At 43.6% G+C, this 22,081-nt stretch overlaps 1 protein-coding gene across 3 annotated transcripts in view; it reads right to left on the reverse strand.

The window, feature by feature from the left end:
- The window catches only part of mcf2a (MCF.2 cell line derived transforming sequence a), a 208,664-nt gene extending 187,656 nt beyond the window's left edge, over positions 1-21,008 (reverse strand). For all 3 annotated transcript variants that reach the window (XR_010976419.1, XM_068047099.1, XM_068047100.1), the window contains exon 1: positions 20,661-21,008. Coding sequence is in view for 2 of the 3 variants with exons in the window: in XM_068047099.1 (XP_067903200.1) it covers positions 20,661-20,757 (97 nt within the window). In the remaining variant the exon portion in view is untranslated. The remainder of the gene's footprint in view (positions 1-20,660) is intronic.
- Between the last annotated feature and the right edge of the window lie 1,073 nt (positions 21,009-22,081).

The following is a 22,081-nucleotide window of genomic DNA, read 5'->3' on the forward strand; positions in this document are numbered from 1 at the left end:
TCCCAGCTTCTGACCTGCTCTTGTAGCCACAGTATTTATATGGCTGGTCCAGTTCAGCTTCTGGTCAATGGTAACCCCAAGGACGTTGATGATGTGGGAATCAGCGATGGTAATGCCATTGAATGTCAAGAGAATATGGTTAGATTCTCTCTTGTTGAAGATGTTAAATTCCTGGCATTTGTGTGGCAAGAATCTTACTTGCCATTTATCAGCATGTTACCTGAATGTTATCCAGGTCTTGCTGCATGCAGGTACAGACTGCTTCAGTATCTGAGAAGTTGCGAATGCTACTGAACACCGTGCAATCGTCCACGAACATCCCTACTTCTGACATTATGTCAGAATGGTGACGTCATTAATGAAGCAGCTGAAGATGGTTGGGCCTAGGACACGATCGTGAGCAATTCTTGCAGTGATGTAATGGGGCTGAAATGACTGACCTTCATCCATCTTCCTTTGTGCTGGGTATGACTCCAACTAGTGGAGAGTTTTCCCCAATTTCCAATTACTTGAATTTTTCTAGGGCCATTTAGTTGATAGTGAAGAGGATAGCTGTCGACTCCAGAATGATATCAATGGTTTGGTTGAGTGGGTGGAAAAGTGGCAAATGGAATTCAATCCAGAGAAGTGTCAGGTAATGCATTTGGGGAGGGCGAACAAAGCGAGGGAATACGCAATAAACAGGAGGATATTGAGAGGGGTAGAAGAAGTGAGAGACCTTGGAGTGCATGTCCACAGGTCCCTGAAGGTGGCAGGACAGGTAGATAGAGTGAAGAAGGCATATGGAATGCTTTCCTTTATTGGCCGAATTCAAAAGCAGGCATGTAATACTGGAACTGTATAAAACGCTGGTTTGGCCACAGCTAGAGTATTGCGTACAGTTCTGGTCACCACATTACAGGAAGGACATAATTGCTCTGGAGAGAGTACAGAGGAGATTTACAAGAATGTTGCCAGGGCTTGAAAGTTGCAGCTATGAGGAAAGATTGGATAGGCTAGGGTTGTTTTCCTTACAGCAGAGGAGGCTGAGAGGTGACTTAATTGAGGTATAAAATTATGAGGGGCCTAGATAGAGTAGACAGGAAGGACCTGTTTCCCCTAGCAGAGAGGTCAATTACCACAGAGCACAGATTTAAGGTGATTTGCAAAAGGATTAGAGGAGACATGAGGAAAAACTTTTTCACCCAGAGAGTGGTGAGTGTCTGGAATTCACTGCCAGGAATGGTGGTGGAGGCACAAACCCTCAATTCTTTTCAAAGGTACCTGGACATGCACCTGAAGTGCTGTAACCTGTAAGGCTATGGACCAGGTGCTGGAAGGTGGGATTAGATTGGGTGGCTATTTATTTTTTCATCTGGCGCAGACACGATGGGCTGAATGGCCTCCTTCTGTGCCATAACTTTTCTATGATTCTAACAATACAAATTGGAGTCCTGTGTGAGACAATGGAACCAGACACAAATCCTGTCATAATATTGTTACTTTCCAAATTCAATTAAATATCCAAACCATAATTCAAACAGTTATTCCAAAAATAAGCATGCAATGTATATGTAGATGAATGATGGCAACACCTGTTTTAAACATGTGACCGGTGACCTTCAGAGTATCCAGTCAGAACTGGTTTTTAGGATCAGATTGACAGCTCCACTTTGATTTATTAAGAGGCTCAGTGTTCCATGAATTCAATAACCTATTTTAGCGCTGCAGTGGACTGTAAAACTATTCCTGCAACATGAATGGATATCATTCTTGCAGTGAGATCACTCTGTAATCAGTAGCATATCTGCAAACATGCTGCATCCCTTCATTAAACAGCAGCACCTCAGTGTTTACTCTCTGCACTACCTTACCCCCTCCCCAATCCCCATCCCCAAACACTTCCTTGTATCATTTCCTATCCACCCAAGGCAGGACAAGTTAAGTTCTAGATATGCTTCAGTTGGTAGCATTCTTACCTTCTGAGTCACAAGTTAAGTACATAATCTAGGTTAACACTCACAATGCAGTACTGTGGGAGTACTGCACCATCAGAGTTGCTGTCTTCTGGATGAGATATTAAACTGTGTAGTCACTGTTGGTCTACAGGTGAACACAGCAGCTAATGTGCACACAGCAAGATCCCACAAACAGCAAATGGGATGAATGAGCAGCCAATTGATTCTGGTGGTGCTTGTAGTATAAGGGTTGGAAAGGGTTACTCTTGAGAGTGTGTAAAGAATACCGCCCACCATGATGATGTAAGAGATCACGTGGGAGAGACCAGAGAACAGATACAGCATGGCTTTTGAAAGAGTCACACAGGCTCCTGGAGAGTGTATATAGTTGTTATGAAATAAAGGTTAACGTTTTAATACTACAGTCTAAGAACCTTACTGGCTAGACTCAATACAGTGGCAACATACAGAACAAACACATACTACAGTGATCAGCGGTGGATCCTACACCCAGAAGAAAAGGTTTGAAGCAACTACCATCCTACACCCAGAAGAGAAAATTTAAAGCAACTAGCTGAAAAGAGAGAAAAAAAACTGTATACCTTAAGAGGTTGAGAGAAGCTCCACAGAACGGAAGCATTGCTGCCTACAAATCAATTCCATTGATCGGGTCAGATATAGTGCTGACGGTTGAGGAATCACGGTAAAAAGCCTTTGAAGGGTTTAAAGTAATTTTCTGAAGGCATTGGGCTAAAGCAAAAAAAACCAGGGAAAATCCAATCCTTCACTCGGGCCGAACATGAGGACGAAGAGCAGGAAAGCCCTGAAAAACATGCAAACTGCCAAAAAGTGCAGGAAACCTCTGAACACAGCAGGGAGATTCCATTAACACAACCAAGCCTGAAGAAAAACAAATAACCTGCAGATCTCAAATAAAGGTGAAAATCTATTAAAAGAGCAGGGAACTCTCAAACAGATGTGTCAACTCTATTAGGGAAGCTGAATAAACAAATAAAGTGAAGTATTCAAGCAAAGGGGAAAAATCCAAAAACAGCAGGGGTCACACTCGAAAGCACCTGCTCACTCCATTAAAGCAAGCTGGCCTGAAAACAGTTTGTTAAAGGGGAACATTCTTAAAAAAAAGTCTACAAAATAAAGCAACTTGGATCAAAAATTGGGAATGCTGGTGAGTTTCAAAAGTCAAGAGCGACCCAATCAGATTCAAAACTCAGTATTATAGAGAAAAAGGTTTCTCAGATATAGAATTGCATCTAAGTTAGACAGCATGTCTGAAGCGGAGCAACTGGATACTTTATTATATTTAATTGGTGCTACAGCAGATGATATAATTGCAAGACAAGATCTTAATGAAACATCTGCCAAGATCGATGAAGTTCTAAAAGCTTTTGATTCCTATTTCAACTTAGAGTAAGAAGATTTTAGAAAGTGAAAATTCTACAAAAGGGTCCAGAAACTGGGCGAAACAGCGACCTTTATAGGCTTGCAGAAGGATGTGAGTATGGAGACATTAAAGATGAATTGATAAGGGATTGTATTGTTGTGGGTGTTGCTAATGAATCCATATCAGGTCTTTTGCAGTCTAAAGAAGATCTCACCTATGGGGATGCAGCAGTGTAGTGGTATTGTCACTGGACGAGTAACCCAGAGACCCAGGGTATTGCTGTGGGGACATGGGTTTGAATCCCACCACAGCAGAAGGTGGAATTTGATTTCAATTAATAAAAAAAATCTGGAATTAAAAGCTAGTCATGAAGCCAGTGTTGATTATTGTAAAAACCCATCTGGCTCACGAATGTCCTTTAGGGAAGGATATCTGCTGGCCTACATGTGATTCCAGACCCACATCAATGTAGTTGACTCTTAAATGCTCTCCGAAATAGCCGAGCAAGCCACTCAGTTGTATCTAACTGCTACAAAGTCAATAAAGAATGAAACTGGACGGACCACCCGGCATCGACCCAGGCATTAGAAACGACAACGGCAAACCCTGCCCTGTCGACCCTGCAAAGTCCTCCTTACTAACATCTGGGGGCTTGTGCCAAAGTTGGGAGAGCTGTCCCACAGACCAGTCAAGCAACAGACTAAAATACTCATACCTTACAGACAATGTCCCAGACACCGCCATCACCATCCCCAGATATGTCCTGTCCCACTGGCAGGACAGGCCCAGCAGAGGTGGCGGCACAGTGATATACAGTCAGGAGGGAGTTGCCCTGGGAATCCTCAACATTGACTCCAGACCCCATGAAGTATCATGGCATCAAGTCAAACATGGGCAAGGAAACCTCCTGCTGATTACCACATACCGCCCTCCCTCCATTGGTGAATCAGTACTCCTCCATGCTGAACAGCACTTGGAGGAAGCACTGAGGGTGGCAAGGGCACAGAATGTAGTCTGGGTGGCAGACTTCAATGTCCATCAATAAGAGTGGCTCGGTAGCACCACTACTGACCGAGCTGGCCAAGTCCTAAAAGACATAGCTGCTAGACTGAGACTGCAGCAGGTGGTGAGGGAACAAACATACTTGACCTCGTCCTCACCAATCTGCCTTTGGTAGATGCATCTGTCCATGATAGTACTGGTAGGAGTGACCACGGCACAGTCCTTGTGGAGACAAAGTCCCGCCTTTACTTTAAGAATACCCTCCATCATGTTGTGTGGCACTATCACCGTGCTAAATGGGATAGATTTCGAACAGATCTAGCAATGCAGAACTGGGCATCCATGAGGCGCTGTGAGCCATCAGCAGCAGCAGAATTGTACTCAACCACAATCTGTAACCTCCTGGCCCGGCATATCCCCCACTCCACCATTACCATCAAGCTGGGAGACCAACGCTGGTTCAATGAAGAGTGCAGGAGGGCATGCCAGGAGCAGCACCAGGCATACCTCAAAATGAGGTGTCAAGCTGGTGAAGCTATAACACAGGACTGCTTGCATACCAAACTGCGTAAGCAGCATGCGATAGAGCTAAGCGATCCCATAACCAACAGATCAGATCTAAGCTCTGCAATCCTGCCACATCCAGCCGTGAATGGTGGTGGACAATTAAACAACTAACAGGAGGAGGTGGCTCCACATATATCCCCATCTTCAAATGATGGGGGAGCCCAGCACATCAGTGCAGAAGATAAGGCTGAAGCATTTGCAATAATCTTCAACCAGAAGTGACGAGTTGATGATCCATCTCGGCCTCCTCCTGAAGTCCTCAGCATCACAGATGCCAGACTTCAGCCAATTCGATTCAATCCGCATGACGTCAAGAAATGCCTGAAGGCACTGGATACTACGAAGGCTTTGGGCCCTGACAATATTTCCGGTACAGCTACAACACTGGCATCTACCCTGCAATGTGGAAAATTGCCCAGGTATGTCCTGTACACAAAAAACAGGACAAGTCCAACCCGGCTAATTACTGCCCCTTCAGTCTACTCTCGATCATCAGTAAATTGATGAAAGGTGTTGTCGACAGTGCTATCAAGCAGCACTTGCTTAGCAATAACCTGCTCACTGACGCTCAGTTTGGGTTCCGCCAGAGCTACACGGCTCCTGACCTCATTACAGCCTGGGTTCAAACATGGATAAAAGAGCTGAACTCAGGAGGTAAGGTGAGAGTGACTGCCCTTGACATCAAGGTAGCATTTGCCTGAGTATGGCATCAAGGAGCCCGAGCAAAACTGGAGTCAATGGGAATCAGGGGGAAAACTCTCTGCGGGTTGGAGTCATACCTAGCGTAAAGGAAGATGGTTGTGGTTGCTGGAGGTCAATCATCTGAGCTCCAGGACATCACTGCAGGAGTTCCTCAGGGTAGTGTCCTAGGTCCAACCATCTTCAGCTGCTTCATCAATGACCTTCCTTCAATCATAAGGTCAGAAGTGGGGATGTTCGCTGATGATTGCACAATGTTCAGCACCATTCGCGACTCCTCAGATACTGAAGCAGTCCGTGTAGAAATGCAACAAGACCTGGACAATATCCAGGTTTGGGCTGATAAGTGGCAAGTAACAATCACACCACACAAGTGCCAGGTAATGACCATCTCCAACAAGAAAGAATCTAACCATCTCCCCTTGACATTCAATGGCATGACCATCGCTGAATCTCCCACTATCAACATCCTAGGAGCTATCATTGATCAGAAACTGAACTGGAGTAGCCATATAAATACCGTGGCTACAAGAGCAGGTCAGAGGCTAGGAATCCTGTGGCGAGTAACTCACCTCCTGACTCCCCAAAGCCTGTCCACCATCGTCAAGGCACAAGTCAGGAGTGTGATGGAATACTCTCCATGTGCCTGGATGGGTGCAGCTCCAACAACACTCAAGAAGCTCGACACCATCCAGGACAAAGCAGCCCACTTGATTGGCACCCCATCTACAAACCATTCACTCCCTCCACCATCGACGCACAGTGGCAGAAGTGTGTACCATCGACAAAATGCATTGCAGCAACGCACCAAGGCTTCTTAGACAGCACCTTCCTCTACCAACTAGAACGACCTCTACCAACTAGAAGGACAAGGGAAGCAAATGCATGAGAACACCACCACCGGCAAGTTCCCCTCCAAGTCACACACCATCCTGACTTGGAACTATATCGCCGTTCCTTCACTGTCGCTGGGTCAAAATCCTGGAACTCCCTTCCTAACAGCACTTTGGTCTACCTACCCCACATGGACTACAGTGGTTCAAGAAGGCAGCTCACCACCACCTTCTCGAAGACAATTAGGGATAGACAATAAATGCTGGCCTGGTCAGCGACACCCACGTCACATGAATGAATAAAAAACAAAGTCAGCTGGACCTGCTGTTTTCAGCTGCTGATATTAGTTATCCACTCGATTTTGCATTTAACACTGAGATTTAAATTAATTAGCAGCAAGAAACAACTCTTCCACCAAGAGGCAAATGTTTCAAAACCTCTCTGTAAACACTCCTGCTTGCTGCTATGTGAATTCATGGACACCCATCGGAGAAATTCAAAGACTGTAGAACAGAAGGTAATATAAATGGATTATAAATACCAGAAGGAATTATGACAAGGGTGTGTATAAATTATCTAAGAACAAACTTGAGCCAAGTGATGTAATCAAGTCTCAATTTATTTCTTCAGACTAGTTCTTGCTGTCACTCTGATCAAGTCTGGCTCAGTGGTTAGCACTCTGAGTCAGAAGGCAGTAGATTCAAGTCCCACTCTGGAGACAGGACAAATTCAAGGCTGACACTCCCAGTGCAGTACAAGAGATAAGGATCAATTCCCCTGCTGTTCGAATAGGATCGTTTACATCAACTGGAGAGGATATAAAGGGCCTCCGTTTAACAGCTCATCCAGAAGACAACACCAGCAACAGTGCAGCACTCCCTCAGTACCAACCCTCCGACAATGCAGCACTCCCTCAATTTTGTGTTCAAAGTGAATGGAGTGGGACTTAGACCATCATCCTTCCAATTCAGGGACCAGAATATTACCCACTGAGCCATGGCTGATTCTTAAGGGGCAGGTGACCCTTTTTCATCCTTAGTGCATGACCTAACACAACACTGGTAGTAGGGAAGGGAGGATGGGGGCGGGGGGGGAAGCTGCATCAACAAAAAGGCAAAGGTGATTGGCAAAAGAAACAGAGGTGAATGAGGAGTATTTACTTTATGCATCAAGTTGCTACGATCTGGAGAGTGTTGCTTCAAAGGGCGGTGGAAGCAGATTCAACAGTGACTTTCAAAAGGGAACTGCACAAACATGTAAAGGGGAAATGTTTGCAGGGCTACGGGGAGAGAGAACAGGGTGGAACTAATGGGATAGCTCTTTCAAAGGGCCGGCACAGACACGATGGGCAGAATGGCCTCCTTCTTTGCTGTATCATACTACGATTCTATAGAGTGAAATAAAAGAATGCAAATTATGCAATGCACAAGTACAGAATTGGGGCCACTACATTCAACACCAAACCTGCCCTGAGCATCATTCCAAAGCAGGCCAGGACTGTTTCTCTCATGCACTGACCAGCTTTAAAGGGTGAAGTGCTCATTGGAAGAGCGAGAGGAGTGAATCCTTGCCTCAATTAATGAAATTCAGTGCGAAACCCAATCCAAATCATTTATAGTGAAATGTGAGTTTTGTTTGTTGACAGCACTGGCTGATCTCCTCGCAGAAACTGCACATCATTAAACTGGGCACATCCTTTAGCAGAGGGGTCAATAACCAGGCAGTATAGATTCAATGTAATGGGCAAAAGGATTAGAGAGGAGTTGAGGAAACATTTTCACCCAGTGGGTGGTGTGGGTCTGGAACTCACTGCCTGAAAGTGTGGTAGATGCAGAAAAGCTCATAACATTTAAAAAGTGCTTGGAAATGCATTTGAAGTGCCGTAACCCACAGGACGAAGACCAAGAGCCGGAAAGTGCAATTAGGCTGGACAACTCTTTCAGCTGACCAGACACGATGGGCTGAATTGCTTCCTTCTGTGCAGTAAATTTTCTGTGTTTCTATCACAAATCAGCACACAAAGTCCACCATCAAACATCAGACCCTCCGAAAACTTGTCCTCGTGTGCCATTCCTTTCCAATGTTATTGCTTTGCATTTACTTATTTCAAAATGCGTAGCCATAATGTGCTCCCCGTTCAACAATTATACACCCAATTTATCTTGTGCTCCAGGCTTCACCATCTGCCTCACCTTTGCTCATTATATTTTCCTATCCAGCTCCTCCTCCACCTTGATTGCTCCCGGCTGCTGCAGTTTGCCCGGTTTCAGCGCTTGTTAATGTTGTTTTGCTCCCTGACCTGCTGTCTTCTTGGGCTAGCCCCAGCCTCTATACGTCCAAGGAACAAGGTTGTAAGCAGACCACAGGAGAGTTCCATAGCACTATTCAATGAGATGCAGGTGAGTTTTCCCTGGTCTGCTGGGCCAACATTTATCCCTCAACCAACATCAATAAAAAACAGATTTATCTGGTCATTATCACATTTGTGGGAGCTTGCTGTGTGTAAATTGGTTGTCACATTTGTTACATTACAAAGGTGACTACATTTCAAAAGTACTTCATTGGCTGTAAAGTGCTTTGGAATATCCTCAGGTTGTGAAAGGCACCATATAAATCCTAGTTCTTGCAGAGATTTTAATTCTTTTGATTATTCACAATGTTAGTGAGGTTGCATAAACTGGGAATATTTAATATTGGAGAAACAAAAAATCAGGGGTGAGATCAATGAAGGTGAACTTCACTCCCAGCATTCGTTCTCAAAATACTAGGAATCAACAGGCAGTCATGAATGTTTACCCAGATATAAACAACTCACATTGCCCAGAATACCACATAACAGACTTGTTAGCAAAATTAAAACTGAAGGGATGAAAGGGCAGCAGCAGTGTCCATACAAAACTAGCTAAGGGTCTGAAAGCAGAGAGGAGTGATGAATGGTTGCTTTTCAAACTGGAGGGAAGTGTACAGCAGTGTTCACCGGGGGCGGTACTAACCGACTTCAGGAGGACATAGGCAGATGGATGAAATGGGCGGACATGTGGCAGAAGAAATTTAAATGCAAAGCAATATAAACAGATACATTTTTGTAGGAAGAATGGGGATAGGCAATATAAACTAAATGATACAATTTGAAAGAGGGTGCAGAAACAGAGGTCCGAGGTGTGTAAGTGCACAAATCTTTGAAGGTGGCGGGACAAGCTGAGAAGGCCATTAAAAAAAGGTTATGGTATCTTTGGCTTTGTTAATAAAGGAATAGAGTGCAAAATCAAAGAAGCTATGCCAAACCTCTATAAATCACTGATTAGGCCTCAGCTGGAGCATTGTGTCCAGTTCTGAGCACCACACTTTAGGAAGGATATCAAGGTCTTGCAGAGGGGGCAGAGGAGATTTACTAGAATGGTACCAGTGATGAGGGACTTTAGTTATGTGGAGACTGTTTGTGCTGTACATTCAATATAATTCTATGTAGCACAGAGGTGGAATATAATTAGTCTATCAACCACGGTAACCTGAGAACCAGGAAGAACTTTTCCCTCTAGGTTGAGGAATGCATGGACACATCAATAGTTTCATGTAGCCACTCAGACTGAAAAAGCTGGGTTTGTTCTCCTTAGAGCAGAGAAGGTAAATTAAGGGGAGATTTGACAGTGGCATTCAAATTCATTAGTGGTTTTGGTACGGTAAATAAGGAGAAACAATTTCCAGTTACAGCAGTAATAAAAACAAGAAACGCTGGAAATACTCAGCAGGTCTGGCAGCATCTGTGGAGAGAGAGTTACAGCAGGGTTGGTAACCAGAGGGTACAGATTTATGATGATTGGCAAAAGAACCAGAGGCAACATGAGAAAACATCATTTTACACAGAATTGTTGTGATCTGGAATGTGCTGCCTGAAAGGGCGGTGGAAGCAGATTCAATAGTAACTTTCAAAAGGAAACTGGATAAATACATGAAGGGAAAAAGTTGCAGAACTATGGGGAAAGGGCAGAGAGTGGAGTTCAAACAGCCAGCACAGACACAATCTGACAAATGCTCTCCTGCTATGCTGTATCATTCTATGATTCCATAAACTTTTGATGTAAACAGCCTCGAAAACAAAGAAAAATAACCAGGAGTAAATTATAATATTTCAATGAAGGGTCTTTTATCGCAGCTCTCAGAGGTGTAAGTATTTCACTGGATGAGCAAGTCTCTAATGGCATTGCTCATGGCAAATTATGAGGTATGTTGTTTTATTAAGTCAAAAAATTGTACATCACGTGCTGCTAATGTGATTTTAAGACCACAAGCTCTAATTGTTGTGTCTCTGTGAAGGTCAGTTAGAGGAAATTGCTCTGAGGCAGATCCTGAGGTCAATTAGAACTCTTAAGAAACCAACACAAAATGATTTTTTTAAATAAAGTGTGATTATTGAACTTTCTGTATGTTGGCCACAGCTTTGGTCTGAAAATCTTGTGCAAGCTGATGCATGAGGACCATTGGACTGAGTGACGATGTGCACGCTATTGAAACTACTGATGTCTCCATGCATTCTTCAACCTAGAGGGAAAAGTTCTCCCTAGTTCTCAGGATACCGTGGTTGATAAGACTAATTCTGTTCCACCTCTGTGCTACATTAAGTTATATTGAATGTGCAGCACAGAAACAGGCCATTCAACCCATCTCATCTGTGCTGGTGTACATGCTCCACATGACCCTCACTCTATCAGCATAACCTTCACTGTAGATTCATTGCCCTGTTTGTGAAGTATTCCAGAGCAGTTAATGTAGGCCAAATCCCTTCTCATCTCACTGAACTTAGGGTTAGATCTTCTTCAGTTCCAGTGTCCATTTTTGAGTGCAATTTCAGCATAAAACTGGGCTTATCTCTGCTACCAGCCCTAATGTGTTTTACAATTGTCTTCAACTCCCCATTTTTAGTCCTTCTCAGTATCTGTCACAAACCTATCCCCTAGCCTGAAAAGAGCAACGTGCAACATTCAATTTCTCTCCCAGTGTTGTATGATTTGTAGATTGCACTACGACTCAGTAAATTTACAAAAATAAAATACTGTGGATGCTGCAAACACGAAATAAAAACAGAAAATGCATGAAATACTCAGCAGGACAGGCAGCATCTGTGCCTCTACACTGCTGCCTCCACAGATGCTGCCAGACCTGCTGAGTATTTCATGCACTTCCCATTTGTATTTGCCGAGTAAATTGAGAACTTTTATTTTTTCTTCATTCCTGGGATGTGGGTGTCACTGGTTAGGTCAGCATTTATTGCCCATCCCTAATTGCCCTTGAGAAGGTGGTGGTTAGCTGCCTTTTTGAACCGCTGCAGTCCTTGTGGTGTACGTGCACCCACAATGCTGTTAGGAAGGGAGTTCCAGGATTTTGACCCGAACAACTGAATCTGTCTTTTTAATGCAGAGTTTGCCTGCTCAATCCAGTCATAGAGTTCAATGCCAAAGCCATCTCAGTTGAATATCTCCACTGTTTATCTCCATGAAGGCACCTAGGTTTTGTGTAGCGAATTCAGTCACAAATGCTGCAATGGCTCCTCCTGCACACCATCGAAACAGACATGTGAGCTGTCATTCACAGAGGAGTGATTTTCACTCATTGCAGTTAAAGAAAGTACAAACTCTTTCAATAAAGTCTAGAACAAGAAGGGATATTCCTGTAGTGGGAGTTTGAATTATATGATCCTTGTGAGTAGATAAGCAAAGGTGGGTTAAATGGCCATTCCCTCTCTCTAACTACTTTGTGATCTTGTGAACGTCTCACAAGGGTCAACTTCTGCACCAAAGGGACTTATTTGGAGGATATAGGGCGGTTTCAACTTGGATTGATAGACTGTCTGCCAATTATACACCCCACCTGATTTTTCTTTCTTGACCTAAGTGGACAGAAAGGAGAGTGTAAACAGATGACCAATCCGATATCGACCGCTTACACCACCGCCAAAGTTGAAAGCTATGGCCATAATTTTTGATCTAGATGTTGTCAGGAAAACCCTATATGCCAAATGGGAAATATTAATTTCATTGGTTGGAAACTTACATTAGACTTTTAATGGAAAAAAACCTACAGTAACATTTAAAAAAAAATAGCAGCCAAGATGGCCACTGTCATTTGCATCTGAAACACCAGGCGATTGAACTGGAGACAAAAACTCGAACAAGAAACCCAGCCAGAACAATGCTTTGGCTAACTGAATAGATTAACCAGCTGATCCTCGTTTCCAAGCCATCCAAAGTCATCCTGAGGCATTCATAAGTGGAGACGTCCCTCCAGGGATTAAACGCTGGCAATCCCACTGAAGGGGAGTTTTGGGTTTTAAACTTTGAACCTCATTAGAAACAAAGGGGTTTGAGGAGAACCAGGTGACTGCCGGTTCGTCTCTGAAGAAACTAGAAGTTTTGTGCCACAAATAGCAGACCAGCAGTAACTGAATAATCCCTGTTGCAGTCAAATAAGAGGAAGGGTGAGAGAGGAGCCTGAGACCCCCTCCTCATCTGGCCGTAACAGAGATTTGGGGACTATAGTCTGGGATTGTCACCCAATGACAAAGGAGAAATTGGAAGTGGGAAAAGCAAATTGATCCCTATCAAAATTTAAAAAAAACTTCAGTACAGGTTTTCCTGTATTTTTTGTTGCCAGAGTACTAACATGTCCACACTCGAGGCCAGTACCTCCCCAAGCCCAGGGTGAAGTAACTTCGAATAAAAACAGAACGTGCCTGAAATACTCAGCAGGTCGGGCAGCATCTGTGGAGAGAGAAGCAGAGTTAACAAAAGGTCACTGACCTGAAACGTTAACTCTGCTTCTCTCTCCACAGATGCTGCCAGACCTGCTGAGTATTTCCAGCACTTTCTGCTTTTATTTCAGATTTCCAGCATCTGCAGTATTTTCCTTTTATCTTAGTGAAGTTACTTGAGATAGGTTAAAGGCCATATCCATTGAAGAGTTGAGGAATGGAACTGGGCAGTTAGGGATTACTTTCCGTGCAAATGCTTAGAAATCCAAAATCCTAAAACTTGTGGCCAACCATTTGCACTTGAATTTGAAGGTTCAGAAACAGGGTTAGAGTCAGAAACAGACAGGGTAATGTTAGCAAAAATACAATCAGAACAGAGGAAAGTCAAATTGGAATTTCAGCGAGAGAAAGAGCAGAGACAGTATGAAGAAAAGGAAAAAGAGAGAACTTTCCAGAAGGAGGAGGAGGAAAGAGAGCTAAGGTGGTTTGAATTAACTAGTGGGCGACACAGTACTCCCAGTGAAAGCATAACTAGTGAGGAAGCTGCCCCTGGCTCAGCATCATGTGCTAAGCTCTTAATGTTTTCCCAGTTGATTCCAAAGTTTTCAATGAGGGAAAAGCTTGCATGACAGCTGAAGTGGCCGGCCGAGAGCTGGACACTGTTGTTACAAAGCAAGCTGGCAGAAAAGCCCATGAGGTTTATTCACTGTTGCCAGATGAAAGTTCATCAGATTACGAGATGACTAAAAATGCTATCCTCGGGGTGTATGAGCTAGTACCGGAAGCATACTGCCAGGAATTCCAAACCCTCTGGAAGCAGTCTGACCAAACTTACCTTGAGTTTGAAAGAGTTAAATACTTGCTTTTGACCAGTGGATAAGGGCAATTAAGTAAAGTCCACGTATGAAAACCTCAGAGATGTGATTCTTTGAGGAATTTAAAAACTCACTTCCTCCTTTCTATCAAAACCTACATAAAGGAACAAAAGGTCCATCGAGCCAGGCAGGCCACAGTTCTGGCTGATGAATTTAGTCTCATACACAAGTCCTTATCCCAAGAGAAACTCTTCCCTAGTCACCCCACAAACTCGAAAAGGACAAAAGGTGGAGGTTGATAGGAGCCCAAGCAGCCCTGTGTGAGAAAGGAAAGCTGGACACACAAGAGGCCCTCCTCAAGCCAAAAAAGATGGTACTGACAGCAGGATTGAGACCCGAAGACCTGTGTGTTTCCACTGTAACAAGGCAGGTCACCTCTGAGCTGACTGCTGAAAATTACAAGGAAAACCTGTAGGATTAATCAGGGCACACCAGAAAGAGCCCTGATGGAAAGCACAGTAGAATAGGCTGTAGCTTTAACTGTAGCATACTGCTGTGGATGCAGGAAAATTTAACAAAATCCCTGAAGCTTATCAGGATTTTGTATCCCAAGGGAAAGTAACCTCATACCCTTTGAGTAACGCAGGCAAGTCCATCGTCATACTCAGGGTTACAGGGGCCACCAGATCCCTTCTGCTGTGAATAGGCATGACCTTTCCCCCAAACAGTGTAGTGAATGCTAGGGTGTTAGTCAATGATATCGGAGGGCGGTGTATGCCCATACCTTTATATCCGGTGCATCCGGAGCGTGACTTTGTTTCAGGACCAGTGACTGTGGGGACTATCCCGAGTTTGCCTGTGGACGGGTTTGACCTTCTTCTGGGTAATGATCTGGCGGGGGCGAAGGTGGTAGCTTCCCCAGTAGTGGTAGAGAGAAGCACCACTATCTGGTGAACTACTGCCCCCTCTTTCTCCGCATGTCTGTGAGGAGGTCTCCACTTCCTCATCGGCACCTCATTCTTTAAATAGTAATACTCAGGGACTCCCCTTGTCTCAGTTTCAATTTGGGCGGTCTGTGCTAACTTCATTAATACTGGGTCAGCTTGTTGCGCCTCAACTAGGAAAGATTTCTTTAACCCATTCTTTGGGTCCTCTAACTTCCCAAAGACGACAGCAGGGTCATCTATCTGCAGTGCCTGTCCAGTCTTCTCTGATGCAGCTGGTTTAGCCATGAACCGAGTCACCACACAGTGGAGGTCAGAGAGATGGGGCAGTTGCGGGAGACGGTCTCCAGCATTTCCCTTGACTGTGTGGTGACTCGGTGCTGCCAAAGTACCGTAAAGAAATATTAAGTATGTCCCACAATCCTCCACTGGCTGGACAGGTCAGTGTACGAAAAACCAAAGCCCTCATATGACAGCATTTTGAGCTGGCCAAAACTCCACAAAGGTGTGGTGGAGTTCTGTAAAACTTGCCACACATGCCAGGTTGCACGGAAGCCCCACCCTGCAGCAAAACTTGCACCCCTCATTCCCATATTGGTTTTTGGGGAACCCTCCAGCAGAGTGCTGATGGATTGTGTGGGACCCCTGCCGAAAACATGAACATACAAATAGAAGTAGGCCATTCAGCCCCTCTAGCCTGCTCCGCCATTCAATAAGATCTTGGCTGATCTGTTTGTTTCTCGAATTCCACATTCCCATCTACCCTGGATAGCCTTTGATTTCCTTGCCTAACAAGAATTTATCAATACCCGCCTTAAAATTATTCAATGATCCCGCCTCCAAACAGACCAAACAAAAGGGGACAGACAAGCAAAGGTCTGTCAGACAGTTAGGGAGGAATGGGCGAAAAGGACAGTGAGGACAGGTCAAAGGAGGGCCGGGAGGCTTCCCAAATGGAACCCCCTACTGTCTGGTTAGCCAACCCTGAAATGCTGGAAAAATTAGACCCCACACCCTCCTATGTAAATGCAGGCCAAAGAAGCACCCTACCAAGGTTGCTAACAGCATTTACAGAAACCTGCAGGGACAAGGAAAGTTCCTAAAAAGGCAAACCTAGTGAGCGTGATGCCTCACCTAGATGAAGTGCCACAGGGGTGTGCAGTGAAAGCTGAACAAGCAGGAATGTCCCAGAGGATATGGGGGCAATTAGCAAAGAGACCCTCCCCACACTAAAGGGAAAAGGGAAACAAAATTGCCCTAAATTAAACAGCACTTGTGTGACTCATCAAAAAAGCTAAAAGTGAGGTCAGGGTGGATCTACCCACTGAAGAACTCAGTGATCAGGGCCCAAACCAAAGCTAATCAAACCCAATAATTTCAATTCCAAATCCACCAAGAACAGGGGCCCAAAGGAAATCTCAGACACCTCACAGAGGCGTAAAACCAATTTATTACCCACTACCCCTAAAGAGAGAAAATCTATCAAGGTACTGGAACCTGAATGGTTAAAGCCATGTGGTGCAAAAACAGCAATTGAGGGGTTTAATATTGTACATACAGGATAACTTGCCTTAGACAATAATGGAAATTTGTAGACCCCAAGCTTCAGCAACACCCACATACTTATTGAGATGCACCTCTCCAGGGTATTACAAATCGATACTAAAAAAACTTTAACCCCATTTGACAATACATAACCAACCTAGACAACTCCAAGAAAAAAAAGGGAATTAAATCAGCATTGCTGTTGGAGAAAAACCAGCTGCATCAATTTGAAGATTGTCGCATTTCATTCTGCGTGGTACAATGGTGCCAGGAAAACCCTATATGCCAAATGGGAAATATTAATTTCATTGGTTGGAAACTTACGTTAGACTTTTAATGGGAAAAAATACCTACAGTAACTTTTAAAGAATACTAGCAGCCAAGATGGTCACTGCCATTTACATCTGAAACACCAGGAGATTGATTTGGAGACAAAAAGTCCAACAAGAAGCCCAGCCAGAAAAATGCTTTGGTTAACTGAGTAGATTAGCCAGATGATCCTCGTTAGTGAGCCAAAGTCATCCTGAGGTATTCAGAAGTGGAGATGTCCTTCAGGGTGGGGGGGGGGGGGGGGGTACGGGTAAACACTGGCAACCTCACCGAAGAGGAGTTTTGGGTTTTAGACTTTGAACCTCATTAGAAACAAAGAGGTCTGAAGAAACTACAAATGTTGTGACACAGAGTAGCAGTAATTGAGAGCACAGCAGCGAAGAAGGCAGCTGCACCCCCACCCCGTCTCTCTCTCTCTCCCCAGAAAATATCAAGCAAAGAACCGTCTGTGACTGGGGGACCCTTCAAGCCTACAGACTGCTACAGCCAGCAACCAGGGTAAGTAAATCAACTACCAATTCTGCCTTCAGGAAAGCTCTGAGCAAAGCAAGCCAACCAAAGTGCACTTTGACCAGCGAGGACTTCAAGAATACAACTTCAGCCGAGGACTACAGGATCATCCACTTTACAGACTGTATTTAAGTTCCATTTATTCTGTACTTTAATCCAACCACCAAATCTGTTACCCTCTGTAATGTATTTGTGTGTGTGTGATTCTCGTGTGCGTGAATGTGTAGCGTATTTTTAGTATTATTAAATCGGGTTACAGTGTTAAGTATAATAAACTTACCTCTTCCTTGTTTAAACCCAAGAAAACCTGTCCGATTGGTTCTTTTGCAATCACATTAAAGGAAAAAGGTATAACACTCACGGAAGTGGTAAGCACAACCTCTATTTTTTTTAAAAATAAACCCTGTTGCGGTCAAAGAAGAGGAAGGGTGAGAGTGGAGCCTGAGACCCCCTCCTCACCTGGCTGTAACAATGTCAATTACTAAAAATATCAAGAACTGTTAAATTACACAGAATGCATCTACTCCACCCAGTATTTGGGAAGGGCAGACTGTGTCACGGAAACATTCAGGTGCAATTTGCTTGACCTACCATCATTTGGTCATAAAAGTGGCTCATTGAGTAGCTCATGTCATTAACTGGACGATATAATTATATTTATTTGTTAATTGGATAAGTGTGCCACTGGCAAGGGCAGCATTTTTTTTAATCGTTTGTGGGATGTGGGAGTCATTGGCTAGGCCAGCATTTACTGCCCATCCCCAATTGCCCTTCAACTGAGTGACTTGCTAGGTCATTTCAGAGGGCAGTTAAGAGTCAACCACATTGCTATGGGTGTGGAGTCACCTGCAGGCCAGACCAGGTAAGGACAGCAGATTTCCTTCCCTAAAGGACATTAGTGAACAAGATGGGTTTTTACAACAATCGACAATGGTTTCATGGTCACCATTAGACTAGCTTTTTTTTGTTGCCCATCCCTCCTTCTCCTTGAGGTGAGCCACCTTCTTGAACCACTGCAGCATGTGCGGTGAAGGTGCTCCCACAGTGCTGTCAGGTAGGTAGATATATTATCCTAAATCAATTTATGCAGCTTGTCAATCTCATGTGGAACTGCACATGAAGTACCAGGGTCAGGTGCAGTCTTCAGGTAAAGTTGGCTTCTAAGGCAGAGGCTTATTGGACCAAGGCATGCAGGCATAATTAAGTTCCCAGTTCAAAGTCACACATTTTGTCTGTATTTTTTGGTTTGATTTGTGTCCACATTTATAATGGAAACTATGTTAACTAGTCATGCAGTCCTGCCCAACATACTTCTACCTTCAGGTTCAGTATAGCTACACAATATTTCAGTTTAAATATTCCCAAACTGCATATTTCAGGTTTAGTTAATATATTGTACTGAGCTTTAGGAGAAGGGAAACATTATTACCTGAAAATTTGTTTGAGGTTGAATTAACTTTAGCATTGAATGAAGTGGAAACCACTCCACTGTGAGGCTACAGTTGGAATGTAAACATGGATTTTCTGACTCCCCAGTTCTTCGAGAATTCAGAACGGAAAGCCAGAACAGTGGAGGTGGAAGAAGGTCCAAATTCCACCTGCAGACTCCTGACTACAGCGTAAACAAGGTGTCTTAGTGTGCATTCCTGTGATGTCACAACGCCATGACTGAACTGAGATTTGGGTTTGGAAGAGTCTGTGCCAATTGGTTTTCCATGCTCACAGTGAACAGGAAAGTTATCTGCTCTGAGTTTGCCATGTACATAGGAACATGAACACAAGAACAGGAGTGTGTCATTAGTAGCATGCAGAAAGATTTATTCAGCGGGGGAGCTACTAGTTCGTAAGTGTTAACTGTCAAAACCGGGACAGTGGAGAAACAGATGGCGTTATTTAATTTGTTCAATGTTACACTTGAGATCGGTGCATTGGTAAGTGTCAGCTGCGGCTCAGTGGGTAGCATTCTCACCTCTGAGTCATGAATGTTGTGTGTTCAAGTCCCACTCCAAAGACTCGAGTACAAATTCTAGGCTGCCAGTAGTGAGGAAATGCTGCACTATCAGAGGTGCCATCTTTCAAATAAGACATTAAACTGAAGCCCATATGCCCTCTGATGTGGATGTTATAGATCCTAGGACACTATTCTGAAGAACAACAGGGGAGCTCTCCCAAGAGTCCTGGCCAATATTTATCCCTCAACAAACATCACTAAAACAGATTATCTGGTGACCTAGCTCATAGCAATTTCCCACAGACAAGAGCGTGGAAATTGGCTGTTGTGTTTCCATTACAACAGTGACTACCCTTCAAAAGCGCTGAGCGGTCCTGCAGTCATGAAAGGTGCTATATTAATGCAAGTCTTTCTTTTTAACAATGCGTTCACATTGCAAGTTTAGCATCTGTGCTAAGCAATTTCAGCTTCATCCAGTCCTGAACTTTGAGAGAGTAAACTGGGTGGACAAGCCTGAACTGACTGAAGTGCAATGATAGTGAGCCTACCTCCTTTTAAGGAATGACTCTCTCTTTGCTTCAATGTCAGCTTGTGCCCTGACTCCAGATTCAGGTGGCATTCACACAGTGGGAGCAAAACTTTCTCACTAATATGAATTGTGAGACCGCTTCACAAACCACTGACCACCTCCAGGCGCTTACCCATTGTCTCTCGAGACAAGGAGGCCGAAGAAGAAGAAGGTGGTTGTGTACACTTGGCTTGTATTCCCTGATTAACTCGGTCATCGATTTCTGCACAAATTTGCTGATTCATTCAGTCATAGATTCGCACTAAGAACCAAGACGTTGTCTAGAATCAATAAAAGTCTACAAAAGTATTTTCTGGAGTGGAAGGTGGTACCATGTCACGACAGAAGAACGCATGACCTGTACAAACCCGAAAAACGAGAAACTCTTTAACTGCTGTTCGGATGTAATTAGATCTGTTGATTTTTGCAGAATTGCCAATCTTGTAAAATTCCAGACTGAGTTCCTGATCGATAATTGAATGTTAGCGTCTTTTTAAATTTGTTTATGTATTATATTCCGGGCGATCTGTGCGAATTTTCTTTTGTGAAGAAAATTATAAAAATCACACTTTCAAAAGGTACAAACCGTGCATTAGTGAGTCGAGGTTACATATTCATATGCAGACTTGCCGCATCTAAATAGCAAATAAATTGTTTAGTTAACAAAATAAATTGAGGTCACATTTTGCTGCACAACGCAAATAAAATGTCACAGACTGTTCATTTTTAAAACCTCACAAAGTGATGCCGAGACTTTATCACACCAGAACTCGCAATCAATCGCAAATGGAGGCAAACTTTTGACACCTACTTTTCACTGTGGATTCCAGCAGCAAACATGCTTTGCAGAGAAAATAGTAGCTCTTCATTTCAGCTTCAGAGATTTTCAGATTTTCCACTGCTGCCATGTCCAGACAGGTTTGCTTCCAGTTTGTAGAATCTGCCTTTTGCACTCACTGTTCGCTGACGTACTTCACTCAACTCTCACCATCTAACCTGCAAAAGCATTTAATAAAGTACCTCGTAAAATGGAGCCCAGTTCTGTAGGGAATGTGACAATATTCCAGTCACCTTGAAAAATGACATTCAAGTCAGTAAATGCTAAGCCAACACAGTGGGTTTTGACGAATTCCCACGTTTACCGAGCGAACGTGGCAAAGAAAACTCATCTGATGGGTAACAGCACCTCGCTCAGCTCTTTCCAGTGCAGGGCTGCAGTATCACACGCTTGCCTTCACTGCGCACACGACTCAATAGGATGAACACATGACTATTATTTCAACCGACCCGGAGCTCTGCCAGTTAGTACACTTCTGTTTGTACGATTCAGCGTTGTACCTGGCAGTGAATATCGTGACACCCTGTTTGTTTGGTTCCAGACAGTTCTTCCCCTCCCTTAATATATCAAATGTGATCAAATAGCATGATGACAAACAGCGTGCAAGTACTATGAGTCTTTGTCAACAACTGTGCTTATATTTAAGAACGCACTAATAAAGATTAACACACAGCAGTTAACTTTTAACCGAGACACCCAAAGATATGATTTGCCATATGGTACAAGATAAAAGGGTTTCATCATAAAAAATTCCTTCTAGTCATATTAAATATTTACAAAATGCTGCATGGAATTAGAGTATGATAATTGCAACATTCCTAGTACTAAAATACGAATTTATATTTTGATTCTGCTTCCGAGTTTCTTGCTGACAGTCCATGAAGTGGAATACTAACATCTTCACCTTTTTTGATGCTTTGATTAAATTATTTGACAAAACTGTGCAATTAAAAAGTTTAGCAAGCTATGACTAGACCTTCAATAAACAGAATAGACACAGTCAAAATGCCCATAGGTGTTCTGTTTAGAGAAACACTGCAATCCATGCAGATGTCAGTTGAACTCAATATCCAAACATTAATCTGGGTGAAGTGTATGTGAAGTATTGCAGATGAAATGCGAGACAAATTTCTTTAAAGTCAGGTTTCTAATTTAAAAAAAACAAACTTTAACAAATGCACTTCCCAATGCAATAGAATCACAGAATTTGTGTTACAGCACACAAGGCCATCATGTCTGCACTGGTTCTCCGAGTGAGCAATTCACTTATTGCCATCCCCTGCCTTCTCCTCATAACCCTGTGCGTTGTTCCTTTTCAAATAACAATCTAAGTATTTTTGAATGCCTCGATTGAACCTGCCTCCACTGCACTCTCTGGCAGCGCATTCCAGATC

This window comes from Heterodontus francisci, chromosome 15 (assembly GCF_036365525.1).
Source record: "Heterodontus francisci isolate sHetFra1 chromosome 15, sHetFra1.hap1, whole genome shotgun sequence".
NCBI classification, from domain to species: domain Eukaryota; kingdom Metazoa; phylum Chordata; class Chondrichthyes; order Heterodontiformes; family Heterodontidae; genus Heterodontus; species Heterodontus francisci.